This window comes from Dendrobates tinctorius, unplaced genomic scaffold (assembly GCF_039654945.1).
Source record: "Dendrobates tinctorius isolate UK_male_01 unplaced genomic scaffold, ASM3965494v1 ptg000164l, whole genome shotgun sequence".
NCBI lineage: Eukaryota > Metazoa > Chordata > Amphibia > Anura > Dendrobatidae > Dendrobates > Dendrobates tinctorius.
In genome coordinates this window covers 2,509,877-2,525,481 of record NW_027361831.1, presented here as the reverse complement: position 1 = coordinate 2,525,481, position 15,605 = coordinate 2,509,877, and the positions used below count along the sequence as shown (strand labels likewise).

At 44.4% G+C, this 15,605-nt stretch overlaps 1 protein-coding gene across 1 annotated transcript in view; it reads left to right on the top strand.

Moving 5' to 3' along the window:
- LOC141052986 (uncharacterized) overlaps positions 1-15,605 on the top strand; it is a 225,982-nt gene that overhangs the window by 87,104 nt on the left and 123,273 nt on the right. Inside the window, 1 exon segment of the mRNA XM_073550311.1 lies at positions 11,134-12,285. Coding sequence (XP_073406412.1) covers positions 11,134-12,285 — 1,152 coding nt within the window.

Sequence of the window (15,605 nt, the reverse complement as noted above, 5' to 3'; positions counted from 1 at the left end):
CCAGCATGGACATCCCGAAGAGGGTGAGGGGGGAAATGGAACCCCTGGTCACGTCGCCTGCTGACCCGGATTTCCGGGGGGAGGCCCATAAAAAGCCACAGAAACGCTGCAGGGCTGCTTTTGGCCCATTTGCAGCAATGGATGAGCCGGAAGCTCCTGTGGCCCAGCCAGACCGAGAGCAGCAACGTGCCTCAGAGAGGCCCCAGGCAAGCTCCCAGCTGAAAAAACAACTGGGCAATCCAGCCACAGAAGTTCCTCCAGGCTGAAGGATCGAGCTCGCCCTCCCGTGATCCGGTACCTACTCCTACAGCTCGGGTTAGAGATCTTCCTGAATGTGCCCTGATGTAGTGTTCCCCTTATATTTTTCTCTCCTATAGGGGAAGAAGTGCTCTGCTAAAGCGAAAAACAGGGAGTGCGCCCTTTGCAGTTGTCCCTTGCCAGACGCCTACCCTAAAAAACTGTGTCAGTCATGTATACGGCAGATGGTAGGGGATTGGGAAAAAAAAAAAAGAGAAGCTAGGGGGCGGTAGTCCCTAATTACCATACATACTTCCTTACACTTTCCCCACTTCTGCAGGTGGCGGTAGACACCCCTGACTTCACTACGAGTCTAAGGCAAATTATCAGGACGGAAGTTAAGGCTCTAAAGTCTTTATCCCAAGGTGAATCTTCTAAGAAGAAAAAGGGAGCGAGTTTCTCAGGTTCGGACTCCTCAGCTGGCCCTAAAGGAAATGAAGATTGGTCAGAGCCCTCAACTTCATATTCTGCGTCCTCTTCAGAGGAGAACTCCAATCGTTTCTGCTTGAGTCTAGAACAGGTGGAAGAAACCAGAAAGAAAGGGCTTCCTACCGCTGGCTTTTAAGCAACGATATCCCTTCGAGGACCCCTTGGTGAACAGATGGGATAAAGTCCCAAAATTGGACGCAGCAGTGGCTAAAGCATCCAAAAAATCTGCTATTCCCTTTCATGACATGGCCTCCTTGAAAGATCCGCTGGACAAAAAGGCAGATTCCTATCTGAAAGGGACATGGGAAATGTCAGCTGGCGCCCTAAGGCCGGCGGTAGTGGCTACTTGCACAGCCAGATCTATGATGGTCTGGCTGGACCAGCTTGAGTCACAGTTAAAAGACGGAGCCTCAAGAGAGTCCATCCTGAAGACCCTTTCTACAATCCAGAATGCTGCATCCTTTTTAGCCTATGATTCGGCAAGGATGGCGGCCAAAGCCACAGGACTATCAAATGCAGCCCGAAGGGCTATATGGCTGAAGTGCTGGACCGGAGATATCCAGACCAGATCCCATCTTTGCTCCATCCCATGTGAGGGAGAATATCTCTTTGGCCCAGTTCTAGATGAACTTTTGGAGAAAGCCGGGGACGATAAAAAGAAATTCCCTACCCTGCCAACCCCTTCCTATAGGCGTCCCTTCACTAGGAAGAGATTTTTCCATAGAAGGTCGTCCAGAGATCGAGGCAGATGGGAAGATAAGAGGAAGAAAGGTACCGGGTTTATGTTTGGAGGGGGACGTCAGGAAGGATTATCCCGTGAGTCCAAGAAGTCCCCCCCCAATGACTAGCGGCTCCGGTGGGAGGTAGACTATCTGCCCTCTACCCGGCCTGGTCACTGATTTCAAACAGTCGCTGGATCCTGGGGCTTGCTAGCCTCAGGTCTACGGCTAGAATTCTCCTGTATCCCCCAGAACAGTTTTAAGATCACCCCTCTCAGGTCTTCCCTATTGGAACAAACTGCCCTAGAATCCGAAATCCGTGACCTATGCTATAAAAAGGTCCTGATAGAGGTACCGGAGGCTGAAAAAGGCGAAGGCTTCTACTCCCCTCTCTCTTCCTGGTCCGTAAGTCAGATGGCTCTTACAGGACCATTATCAATCTGAAGACACTCAATAAATTTCTGGTCATTCGCCCATTTAAAATGGAAGCAATCAAGTCCACAATAAAATTACTGTTTGAAAACTGCTTTATAGTGGTGTTGGATTTAAAGGACGCCTACTACCATATACCCATCCATGCGTCTCACCAGCATTTCCTTAGAGTGGCGGTTCATTTAGAGGGGTCGGTACAGCATTTCCAGTATGTTGCCCTTCCCTTTGGTATTGCGGTCGCCCCCCGAGTGTTCACTAAGGTCATAGCTGAGGTTATGGCCCATCTGCATGAAGCAGATATCCTAGTGGTTCCCTACCTAGATGACTTTCTTATTGTAGGCAAAACAGCAGACCATTGTTTGGATCAATTGCAAAAAGCAAAGGCGGCCCTGGAACAGTTAGGGTGGCTACTAAACATTAAAAAATCCTGAGTACAGCCCATGAAAATTCAACAGTTCTTGGACCTAATCCTAGATTCGCAGAATCAGGAGTGTCTGCCACCCGAAAAATTGATTTGCCTACGTCATCAGGTCTTGAACGCCTCCGATAACCCCACCATGTCCCTTAGGAAAGCCATGTCTCTCCTAGGTTCTCTCTCATCCTGCATCCCCGCAGTCCGGTGGGCCCAGTTTCATACAAGGGTACTACAGGGCGAGGTTTTGCTTCATCAAAAAATCCTGGGAGGTTACCTAGAAGGTCAGTTGACTTTGTCCCAAAATACTATAAAATCCCTTGATTGTGTTCCTCTAGCCACCAATCTAGCGAGGGGGGTGCCCTGGGAATATAACATAACCCGTGTGGTCACCACGGACGCAAGCCCTACTGGTTGGGGGGCCCACATGGGGGAGGTCTTAGTCCAGGGCCTATGGGAGCATCATCAGGTAGAAATGTCTTCTAGGGGCGTGGCTATGTAGCGCTGCGAAGAGGACGTACTTCTAAGAGCTCCTGCCATTCTGAACATTACCCGGTCAGCAGACCCTTACCCCTGCTGATATCTCTCTGTCCTCTGGCCCCTCAAGACTTGGGGACACTCTTGGACCCCCCGTGGGAGTGTGGGGCTGGATTTCTAAGAGCGCACGTCTGTGAGAATCTGGACGGCCAGCGGGGTCTGCATGGAGCGGCGGCCATATTGGAGGTGCGCGCTCAGCTTGTAAGAGACGCGGCGCCGGGTTCCCCTGCTGCAGCGCTGGAGGAGCAGCAGGAAGGTGAGAGCACATTCTGACTGATCGAGGGGAGCAGGCGGTGTGAGCCCTGGAAAATTGGGCCCTGCGCTCCCCCCTCTGCTATATAGCCTGCCCTACCAGCATCATCATTGCAGGGATCTGGATCCCTTTCTGGCCGGTGTCCCTGTGGGGTTCTGGGGGTTTCTCCCTGGGCTATAGTGGCCCTTATCTGCCGCCTGGATCTGGACACTGCCTCCCTGAGTAACGCTGCGGGTCTGCACTGCTCCTGAGACCCTGTGGCCACCATTTGACCATTATACCCATCTGTAGCCCTGACTCAGGGGGCTCTGAGTGCACTGTTTCTGCTACCCAGTTGTGCCCCATCGTGCTGAAATGAATCGTTCTAAGGGGTCTGGAACAGCGGCCAAAAGGCTGAAGGAATACACCAGATTGGACCATTCTGAGGGCTCAAGACCCAATAAAAATAATCCCTCTCAAGCTCATCGTAAGGGTGGGGAGGAGAATAAGCAGGAGGAATTCACCCTTAAGCAGGCGTCTGAGCAGCTCATGCAGGCCATCTCCTTAAACAGGACGTCTCTGTCTGGGAAGATAGAGGACGTATACACGGAGATGGGACGCCTCCGACAAGACATGCAGGCCATGAAGGGTCGCATTACGGAGGTGGAGACGTGGGTATCCCAGGTAGAAGACACCGTCACACCCATGGAAGCTAAACTAACGAAAGTGGCAGGCTCCATGAATGCATGGAAGCAAAAAGCAGGTGACCTGGAGAATAGAATGCGTCGGAACAACATCCGAATTATTGGCCTGCCAGAGCAATCGGAAGGACAACATCCGGAGCAGTTCCTAGAAGACCGGCTTAAAACTACTTTGGGCGATGAGTTCTCCTCAATCTTTGCGGTGGAGAGGGCTCACAGGGTCCCCACTAGGCCTCTTCCTCCGGGAGCCCCACCTAGACCATTTCTAGCGCGCATCCTCAATTGCAGGGATAGAGACGTGGCTCTACGACTGGCGCGGCAAAAGAGTCCTATCAAATTCAATAATGCCACAATCTCGATCTTCCCGGATTTCTCTGCGGAACTCCAGAAACAACGGGCGCAGTTTACGGAGGTCAAAAGACATCTACGGGAGAGGAATATTGTATACTCGATGATTTACCCGGCCCAGCTCCGGGTGGTCCACGGAGGTTCTACTTTGTTTTTTACAGATCCGATGGAGGCGAAGGAGTGGCTACGGTCCCACGGAGGGTTTGCTGGAAAAGAATCCTAATGTATCTCTTGTTGGTATTTTCTCTTAATCGGCTGATTGGAGCTCTACTCGAGGACGTCCAGCTCACCAACAATACCGGACACTGCGATCAGTGATGGTATCCTCAAGTTTGTTTTGTGATGGGAGTACAGGACTCTGCTCCTATGTTGTTTGTTGTTTTTTCACTTTGTTTTCTTTCCGTAGTGGTTTTTGGTATTTTTTAGGCTATAATCGCAGTTGGCAACAATTTCAATCTCTAGGTGATGTCTCTAAACTTTGCCCGGGTAATCCTATGTACCATGTCCAGCGGAGTGAAATATGGGGTCGGAGCTAATATGTATGACATGGAATGTAAGAGGAATAAAAACTCCTCGGAAAAAGATCAAGGTCTTTTCACAGGTCAGACACTCACCCTCACATTGTGGCCTTGGTGGAGACGCACCTGACTAGGGATGCGGTGCGTGCAAAAACCCTGGGTACAATGGTCTGCCCATACATTTCATACCAGCTACTCGAGGGGGGTCTCGCTGTGGGTACATAAAGACGTCAGATGGGAAGCCAGGGAGACTCAGTGGGATCCTGAGGGTCGTTTTATTTTTGTCCACGCATTGATAAACACCAGGAAGCATGTGGTCTTATGTATTTATAACCCCCCTCCGGCTCGAATATCCCTCCTGCAGAAGGCAATGAGTTTTGCCCTTAACTACCCAGACGCAGATGTTATTTGTATGGGCGATTTTAATATGGTCATGAACAATCACCTGGATAAATTGAGGCTGGATGATGAAGCGACTGGGGGGTCCTCTCCAACGACCACAACCCCGTTGTCATCATTCATGGGGAGTGGTGGGTGGTTGGATTTGTGGAGGGTGCGTCACCCTGAGTTAAGAGAATACACTTGTCACTCATCCACTATGCGCTCTCTATCGCGCATAGATTATATATTTGGTTCTGGCGGTCTGGCAATGTGGATGGCTGATGTAGAGCATGGAAGTAGGGGAATCTCAGACCATAGTCCGGTCATCCTTAAACTCAAATATGGGCAAGTCAACAGTGGAATAGCTTGGAAGTTAAATCCTTTCTGGTTAAAACTGATAGGGTCTCCCGACAGGACTATCGATCAGCTGAATTGCTTCATTGCGTTCTACCCGGAACCCCAAGATATTAATCTATTCTGGGACACCCTTAAGGCATACCTGATGGGCTGTTTGTCCTCCACGATCTCTTATATTAAGCGGGTAACCGCAGGGAGGGATGACGAAGTGGAGCAACGACTGAAAGACGCAGAGAAAACATATATATCCAACCAAACTAGCGGGAACAGGATTGAGTGGCTGGCGGCCCAAAGGTTATACACTCAACATGTGGATACTAAATCTAAACACAAGCTATTCTTCACCCGTCAATCCTATTTCGAATTGGGGAACCAGACTGGCAAATTCCTGGCTTATCTGGTACACCAGCACAGCACCTCAAATACGATATTACAGATTCGTAGGGCGGATGGTATACAGGTGTCTTCGACAGAGGATATTCTTGGCTGTTTTCAGGATTACTACAGGTCGCCATACGAATCTAAAAGTGACTTTGACGTTTTGGACTGTCTAGACTATCTGTCAGATATATCATTCCCCACATTAGAGTTGGAACAACGGGCCCTTATGGACGCTGAGTTCACCGCAGAGGAGATGGATAAGGCTATAACAGACATGGCCTCTGGGAAGGCACCTGGGCCTGATGGGTTCCCTATTGAACTTTATAGGAAGTATCGGGATATATTGACGCCACTCTTGGTGAAGGTATTTCAGGGACTATGGGAAGGGAACTCTATGCCTGAATCCTTTTACGGGGCTAATATCATAGTGCTTCGGAAGGAGGGGAAGGACCCTTTAGAATGTGGATCCTACCGTCCCATTTCACTAGTGAATGTGGATTATAACATTTTTACCAAGATTCTAGCCACCAGGTTGAACTCCAATATATTGAATCTCATACATCCTGATCAAACGGGCTTTATGCCTGATAAAAGTACTTCCATTAACATCAGAAGAGTCCAGTATAGCTCCCTAGTGCCAGATAATAAATGGGCATTAGCATCGTTAGATGCTGCCAAGGCTTTTGACTCCCTTGAATGGCCTTTCCTCTCCGCATGTTTGCAAAGATATGGTTTTGGTACTAAAATTATAACATGGATCAAAAAATTATATATGAAACCTATGGCCCGTATTATAATAAATAATTCTATATCTGAGTCTTTCGCATTGCATGGAGGAACCCGTCAGGGTTGCCCTCTTTCCCCGACTCTCTTCGCTCTTGCGATAGAGGCACTAGCAATATGTATAAGGTCCTTCCCTAATATCCGAGGTATAGATATAGCAGGTCGGGTAGATACCATAGGCCTATATGCCGATGACATGGCGATATTCTTGAGTGACGTGGAAGAAACTTTGCCGCAGGTGATATCCCTTATAGATGGATTTAGTAAATATTCAGGTTTACATATAAATTGGGAGAAGTCTGCCCTGTTACCCCTTTCCCATACCCCGATGCCCCAGTTGGATGCTCTCTCCACGCTGCCCATTGTGTCTAGTTTTAAATATTTGGGCATCCATATTTCTAATAATAGTACGCTTGATCTACAACTTAATGTCCACCCGTTGTTAGAACTAATTAAAGCTAAGTTTGCGTCTTGGAGTAGGCTCCCATTATCTGTGGCTGGACGCATTAATCTGATTAAAATGATATTACTCCCTAAATTTAGCTATTCGCTTCAACACAGTGCGGTAGCGGTGCCCAAGTCCTTTTTTGCTACTCTTAATTCTCTAGTCACGTCCTTTATTTGGGGGAAAACTAGGCCCAAACTTAAATTGTCCACTTTACAAAGACCAAAGAGGGGAGGTGGGGCGGCGTTACCAGATTTTTTTTCCTATACTACTTAGCTAGGCAGGCTAAAGCTTTAAATAACTGGATGCCTGGTAATTGCCTCCCTAATTCTGAAAGCCACCTGCTTCACGCTGCACAAGCGGATTGCCCATTAGGTTTCCTTAAGATGGAAAGAACTAATGCCCCACGTCTATTACCCCTGCTCCGGTTGGCTCGATTGATATGGAGACAAATAAAGAATGTAATAGGGTTTAAAGATGTTATAGCTGAAATGCCCCTGTGGAGTAATAACTATTTTCCCGAGCTGCTGAATCACCCGTCCGCTGTTTTTTTTTTAGACCCAGTGTGGCGTCTCTTCATTGGGAGACTTGTATGATCAAGGGACCTTAAAGTCTTATGAACAATTGCAGACCACACATGATATTCCGAGATCTCAATTTTTTCGCTATCTGCAGCTGAGATCGGCTCTTCAGTCACACATGAGGGATGGGGGTGTGGACCATACTATTTCATCGTTACCTCTAATAGGAATTCTTAATTCGCAGGGTCCCCAGGGTCTCATATCCTCCCTGTACCCATATATGCTGTCAGTAGGGGCAGAATCAGTCATAAGCTCTATTAAGACGAAGTGGGAACGACTCATTCCTGAAGTGCAAGGAGAGGAGTTGGAGGAGATTCTGGAGTCTCCGATTGGAGTATCACCATCGGTTAACAACAGAATGATACAACTGTGTATAATTAATCAATCATATTTAACTCCGGTGCGACTTTTTAGGATGGGTCGGCTTCAGTCGTCAGAATGTATGCGATGTCACTCGCCAGATGCTGACTTTATTCATATGGTGTGGCAATGTCTCACTATCCTGCATTACTGGAAAGAGGTGACTGCACTGCTGACATCCCTGGTTCAAGCCCCTGTCCCTCTAGAGCCATTGGTCTGTTTGTTTGGGGTGTGGGAGGAGGAGATCTGGGATCGCTATACTGAGGTCTTCCTGTGCGAGACGCTGTTTATGGCACGAAAGGTGTTGGCACTGCGGTGGATGGGCGGCTCATGTCCTTCCCTTGGGTTTTGGATCAAGCTGGTGAACTCAATTGTCCCATATGAGCGCACGTTATACCAAAACAGGGGATGCCCGGGTAAATTTTAAAAAATCTGGGAGAGGTGGAATTCCTCTCGCCTCACTTTGCAAGACTGAGACGTCACATGTGACATAGTGTGATATAGGAAGCCAGGCTGCGGAAATAGTAGATATTAGTTGATGTAGCAGTAGTTGTAGTTTAGGAGTTTTAGTTAGTTCCTACGGTTGCATGATATGACAAGGTTTGTGAAACTGGGTTGATACACATGTGGGAAAATACATAAGCAATTGTCCTTTACATATGCTGTGAAGGAAATATACATGTTACCTTGTTTATCTATAAGAATGTGCAATTTTTTTGTATTACATTTTTTTATGGACATGTGCTTTGTATAATGTCTTTTATCATAAGTCATTGTGTACGTTGTACATTCTTTGTATCCTGTGCTTAATAAACGAATTTAAAAAAAAAAAAGAAATGTCTTCTAACCTGAAAGAACTAACAGCAGTAGAGCAGGCAGTTAAAAGCCTTCTTTTGTATCTACAGGTTCATCATGTTCAAATATTCTCCGACAATCAGGTCGCCGTGGCTTATGTCAATCACCAAGGTGGGACTCGTTCCAGACCCCTGATGAATGTAGCAGAGCGGCTGTTCCAACTGGCAGAGCAGCATTTTCTGTCTTTAACAACTCTGCATATAAAAGGAAGAGAAAACACCATGGCAGACTTCTTAAGTCGCAACCTGCTAAAACAAGGGGAATGGTACCTAAAAACCTCCATCTTCGACCTGATTGTACAAAAATGGGGGGGGGCGCCAGAAGTGGACCTTTTCGCCACCAGGGAGAACAGGAAGGTGCCTCAGTTTTGCTCTCTAAATCCCAGAGAAGGCCCTCTGGCAGTAGAGGCCCTTCTGATAAAGTGGGACTTCAGGCTAGCATACGCCTTCCCTCCCCTGTCTCTACTACCCCCGGTGATGAGGAAAGTCAGGAAGGACAAGGCAAAGATTATAGTGATCGCCCCGTTTTGGCCCAGGAGGCCATGGGTTCTCATGCCTCAGGACCATGTCGGTGTCCGAACCATGAGTCCTACCAGACATCCCGGATCTCCTATCCCAGGGCCCAGTTTACCATCCTCAGGTGGCTGGCCTACATCTGATGGCGTGGATTTTGAATGGTCACTGCTGAAAGAGAAAGGTTTCTCCCCAGCCTTGATTAACACCCTGCTTAAGAGCAGAAAGCCAATCACAACCAAAATCTACGTTAGGATCTTGAAAAGATTCCTTGAGAACTCAGGGGTAGTAGCTGTACAGTCGACACTGATAGCGCAGATTCTAGAGTTCTTACAAAGAGGTCTGGACATGGGGCTTTCCACCAGTACCCTTAAAGTACAAGTGTCAGCCTTGGGTGCCCTTTTTAACTGCAACATCGCCAGTAACTACTGGATCAATAGATTTTTTTAAAGCAGCAGGCAGGTCCAGTCCGGTAGTGAAAGATAGGTTTATGTTATGGGATCTTAACCTAGTCCTTTCGGCCATGACAGAGGCCCCGTTTGAACCTATTTCATCAGCCTCTACAAAAAAATGTGACCCTCAAGGCAGCCTTTCTGGTAGCACTGACGTCGGCCCGCAGAGTAAGTGACATCCAGGTGTTATCTAGACTTCCTCCTTGCATACAATTCAGGGATGACAGGGTAATACTTACACTTGATCCAACATACCTGACTAAGGTAGCCTCCAGTTTCCATAGAACTCAGGAAATAGTCCTTCCATCCTTCCTTCCTTATCCAGTGAATGAAAAGGAAAGGAAACTACACACTCTAGACGTTAGGAGATGCCTCCTGGAATGCCTGACAGTTACCGATCCCTGGAAAAAAGATAATGCCTTGTTTATCTCCTATCAGGGCACTAGGAAAGGCCTTAGGGCTTCAAAAAGCTCGCTAGCTAGGTGGATTAGGGAGGCCATTTCGTTAGCATACACCTCGAAGGGCAGGTCGGCTCCTGGCAAACTGAGGGCGCATTCCACCTGAGCCATGGCAACCTCGTGGGCGGAGAGATTGGAAGTCTCGATCGACCAAATATGTAAGGCAGCTACCTGGTCCTCTCCGAGCACCTTTTACAACCACTATAGGCTAGACCTGGGTGCTTCCTCAGACCTCTTTTGGTGTCAGGGTTCTGCAGGCTGTAATCCCTCCCTAAGTAATTATTACTCTCTGTAATTCTCTCATGTGGTGCTGTCATGGACGATTGAATAAAGTCTTAGTTACTCACCAGTTAACGGTATTTTTCGGAGTCCATGACAGCACCCGTAGATTTCCTCCCTTTCATTTAGTTTGGGTGTGCACTTCTTCCTCTTATATGTACACAGGTAATAAATAGTTAAGTAGAGTATTGTACATAAACCATGCTATTAACCTTGGTGGTCTTCTTGTGCTCTGTAAACCAACTGATGCGTGGGAGAGGTGCCACCCTTATGTATCTGTAGGATTTCCTGTTCCAAAAGGGCGGATCCCCTCTCTCATGTGGTGCTGTCATGGACTCCAAAAAATATCGTTAACCGGTGAGTGACTAAGACTTTCCATCATGGTCCTAAGTGGTAGGCTTGCTTTTTGCTGGATGAGTAGAAGTTTTAATTGGTATCATTTTTGGCTACATCATGTGTTTGTTTTTATGGCTTTTTATTCCAATATTTTGGAGGCAGAATGAGCAAAGACAGTGGAACATCATGGTCTACTGTTTAATTGTAAACTATTATTGTCTTACTGAATAATTTGAATTGAGATTTGCTATCAACATTTTATGTACAAATGTTGTAAAATTATAATTAACAATATTTTATTCAAAAATGTTTTGTTATTTTTTGGCAGATGACTGTAGCAGGAGCTCACAGGGACATCTGACAAATTCATTTATTAAATCAGAAGACCTTGATCGCACACAAGATGCAATTGAAGAGACAGAGAATTTTCCAGATAGTACTTCATCTTGTCACAGTAATGATCTATCACCTGATTCTGTTAAAAAGGTCCTATCTTCTGATTCATCACGGAAATATTTTAACAACAAAACATTTCTTTTTAAACAGATGAGAACTCACACACTGGAAAAGCCATATTCCTGCTCAGAATGTGGGAAAAGTTTTGCATCTGAGTCACATCTTACTGTACACAAGAAAATTCACACAGGGGAAAAGCCATATTCCTGCTCGGAACACAGGAAATATTTTAAACAGAAATCAAATCTTGTTAGACAGGAGAGCACTGACACAAAAAAGAAGCCATATTCATGCTCAGAATGTGGGAATGATTTTAAATATAAATCACGTCTTGTTACACATGAAAGAATTCACACAGGGGAGAAGCCATATTCCTGCTCAGAATGTGGAACATATTTTAACCAGAAATCAACTCTTGTTAGACATGAGCGAATTCACACAGAGGAGAGGCCATATTCATGCTCAGAATGTGGGAAAGATTTTAAGTATAAATCACATCTTGTTGCACACGAAACAATTCACACAGAGGAGAAGCCGTATTCCTGCTCACAATGTGGGAAAGATTTTAAGCAGAAATCTTATCTTGATAAACACCAGAGAATTCACACATTGGGGAAACCATATTCATGCTCAGAATGTGGGAAAGATTTTAAGCAGAAATCTTATCTTGATAAACACCAGAGAATTCACACATTGGAGAAACCATATTCATGCTCAGAATGTGGGAAAGATTTTAAACGGAAATCTTCTCTTGTTATACACCAGAGAATTCACACAGGAGAGAAGCCATATTCATGCTCAGAATGTGGGAAATATTTTAACCAGAAATCAAATCTTATTAAACACCTGAGAATTCACACAGGGGAGAAGTCATATTCATGCTCAGAATGTGGGAAATATTTTAAGCAGAAATCACGTCTTATTGCACACCAGATAATTCACAGAGGGGAGAAGTAATATTCATGCTCAGAATGTGGGAAAGATTTTAGCTCTAAATTAAGTCTTGTAAGACATGAGATGACAGACAGATGAGAATGTTCCATGCTGACTATACCGCAATACAGCATATTCATATCATATGATAGGTGTTGCTAACTTAATACTACATCTAGGGTCCCTTTTGTTGGCCAAATTTGACAATTAATTTTGCTATCAAAGCCTATGTATAATGAACATTTGCAAAATGTTATACTTTGCCAAAGTACACAAGATGAATGTGATTCATTCATTGATCCAACTACATTCTCCCAGTTACCTTTTCCTGTTCCCTCATTATGACATTAAATAGCCAGGATAATATTATCTTACTTCTACAATTACTCAGTAACAGTTTTTTTTCATATATTTCTTTCCATAAAGGGGTTGTCTGTCTCGTGAACAAAGTGCATTTGAATCAATAGATCTTGGAATAAAAATAATTTCCACAATTGAAGGTTTAAAAAAATACCCCCCTGCTGAGATAATCTTAGAAATGTGCCCCTGCTGTGTATTGTGTAATGGCGAGAGGATACAGACAGGACAGGGTGGGATCACAGCGGATTCTTTCTGTGAGGTAAAATATGTATTTAACAGGAATGGAAATGTTTGACCTAACAAAATCAGCGGTGATCCCACACTGTCCTGTCTGTATTTGCTTTTACTTCCTCACCTGCCCAGGAGCTGTGATCTGTTGAGATAATTTTCCTCCATGGTCAGACACAGACATTACACAGTGTACAGCATGGGCACATTTATACAATTATCTCAGCTCAGCTATATATATACCGTATATTTATTTTAACATGTTCAACTGTGGAACTTTATTACTCCAAATTCTCTTGATTAAAATATACTTTGTCCAGGGGACAACAACTAAAGAGCCTGCTACTGCAATTATAGCTATGAAAAACACAAAGGAATTTGGAATTGGCAATTTCCCCTCTTTTGGAAATAAATCTGCATCTTCGCACGCTGTATGCTTCTCCAAATACGGTTTTGGAATAAATTTTGTAATTTTATTTTTTTTAAATACTTATTTGGTATCCCTATTGGGCTATGAAAGCACAAACAAAATGCTGGGAAGAGTTTTTTTTAATTGGATGTTTTTATTACAAATTTTAATGAGAAATTACAATAAGACACCTTCCATACCTTTCCTTTCTCCCTACCTGGAATGCTAGGATACAACTATCTATAAAGAGACCACCTGCATAGAAGTATTGGGGCTACAGCAACATCATATGTTATACAGAGCTATAGCGCTATCTCCATGGTTCTTTATACAAGGACATATAGATCAGACAAGGTCCTCATATTCAGGCAGTTTCTATTATTCTCAATCGCTCTTTATATGAATAAGATCGGTGAGTCTTATTATACCGAGCAGAGAAGCTCCAGAGACAATGACCTCATCCCGGTCTTATACACACTGGAGGCCAGGCCCGGAGTATCCAGCCACGGGACCCGGATTCTCTCATTTTTGGCTCTAGCATTTCTTGTAGAATAAATCCCTTTCTCATACAGTCCTGTAGTAATAACTATGTTAATCACGTTTTTGTAAGAGGGTTAATCTGAATCCAACTAAATGTTATCAATTTATGTGCAAGAAACAATAAACGTCCTTCCGCAGTTTTACCGTGTGTGTAGTGTCATTTCTTTTACAAACCCTAACAAACAAAGCTTGGGGTCTCCGACCAAACCTGCTGATTATGGTATATTTACAACTCTAGGTTGGGCCACTCAACACTGTCAGCTGCATCCAATGAGAATATGGTTCCTCCTCTGTAATTATCTGATGGGATCTGAAGGCTTAAGAGATGCCTAATATTTATGGAGGTGGAATTATCAGACATAAATATGGTTTTCTACTGATGTATGATAGTGGATAATACTATATCCAATCTATTGGCCAGTACTTTGCCCAATATCTAGACATAAGCTGTTTAAAGAGAGACAGGCAAGTATCAACCTGGTAAGAAGGCATCTTTCCCAGACTTTGGCAAGACAACAACAATGGTGTACTGCACTGATGGTGGCAAAGATTCCCGAACCAGAGATTTATTAAACACGTCCACTAGCTTGGGTGCAAAATATCTTTATTTCTTTTGTATATTTTCCTTGAAAGGCCATCCACCCAAGGAGGCTTTTCAGTGGTCATAGATCCTATAGTTACAATGTATCCAAGCTTAGAGCCACATTAGGAAAGTCTCTTGATTCCGTAGATGGTGTTGCCATTGGCCTGATGGAGAAATGACGTGATCTCGTTCATTGTTTGCGATACTGTGGAAGTATATTTTCAGTATGGAAGGTGAATCATGTAGTTGAGCTGATATGTACAACTCCTTGTTGGAGATGAGTTACATTTTCCCATTCTTCAAAATGTTTAAAGAAGAATTACTACTTATCGGCCATGACCATCTAGTTTTAGTTTAGTCTGTGCTCTGTGTAATCTGTCCTAGGTTCTCACTAAAGGGTCTTGTACAAATCTGTCTTAAGCCTCCCTCAGTGTCTGGTGCAATCCATTATCTAAGGGCTCACATTTGTCTTATATATATTCTTTAAGGGATCCCCTAAAATCTTCTTTCACTGTGTCACATGCTCTATGCATCGAGGCCTTCCCCTCATGCATCCGAAAGCATTCAGAAGGTGGACTCCCTATTGCTCCCCACTATCAATCACTGGTAACCAAAAAAGGTTTAGTTTCCAAAGTTTAGGTATCATAACCCCATATATCTCGGAAACTGAGGACTACGATGAGAAGAGTGATCTGACAATGTTCCAGAAAGAAGGCCAATACTATGTATGGATATGGAAATTTTCAATGATCCAGTATCCTTGTAAGTTATTATTTTACGACATATCAGGACATTAACCCCTTCATGACCAAGCCTATTTTGACCTTAATGACCAGGCCATTTTTTGCAATTCTGACCAGTGTCCCTTTATGAGGTAATAACTCAGGAACGCTTCAACGGATCCTAGCGATTCTGAGACTGTTTTTTCGTGCCATATTGGGCTTCATGTTAGTGGTAAATTTAGGTTGATAATTTTTGCGTTTATTTGTCAAAAAATCAGAAATTTGGTGAAAATTTAGAAAATTTTGCAATTTTCAAATTTTGAATTTTTATTCTGTTAAACCAGAGAGTTATGTGACACAAAATAGTTAATAAATAACATTTCCCATATGTCTACTTTACATCAGCACAATTTTGGAAACAAAATATTTTTTTGTTAGGAAGTTATAAGGGTTAAAAGTTGACCAGCGATTTCTCATTTTTACAATAAAATTTACAAAACCATTTTTTTAGGGACCACCTCACATTTGAAGTCACTTTGAGGGGTCTATATGGCAGAAAATACCCAAAA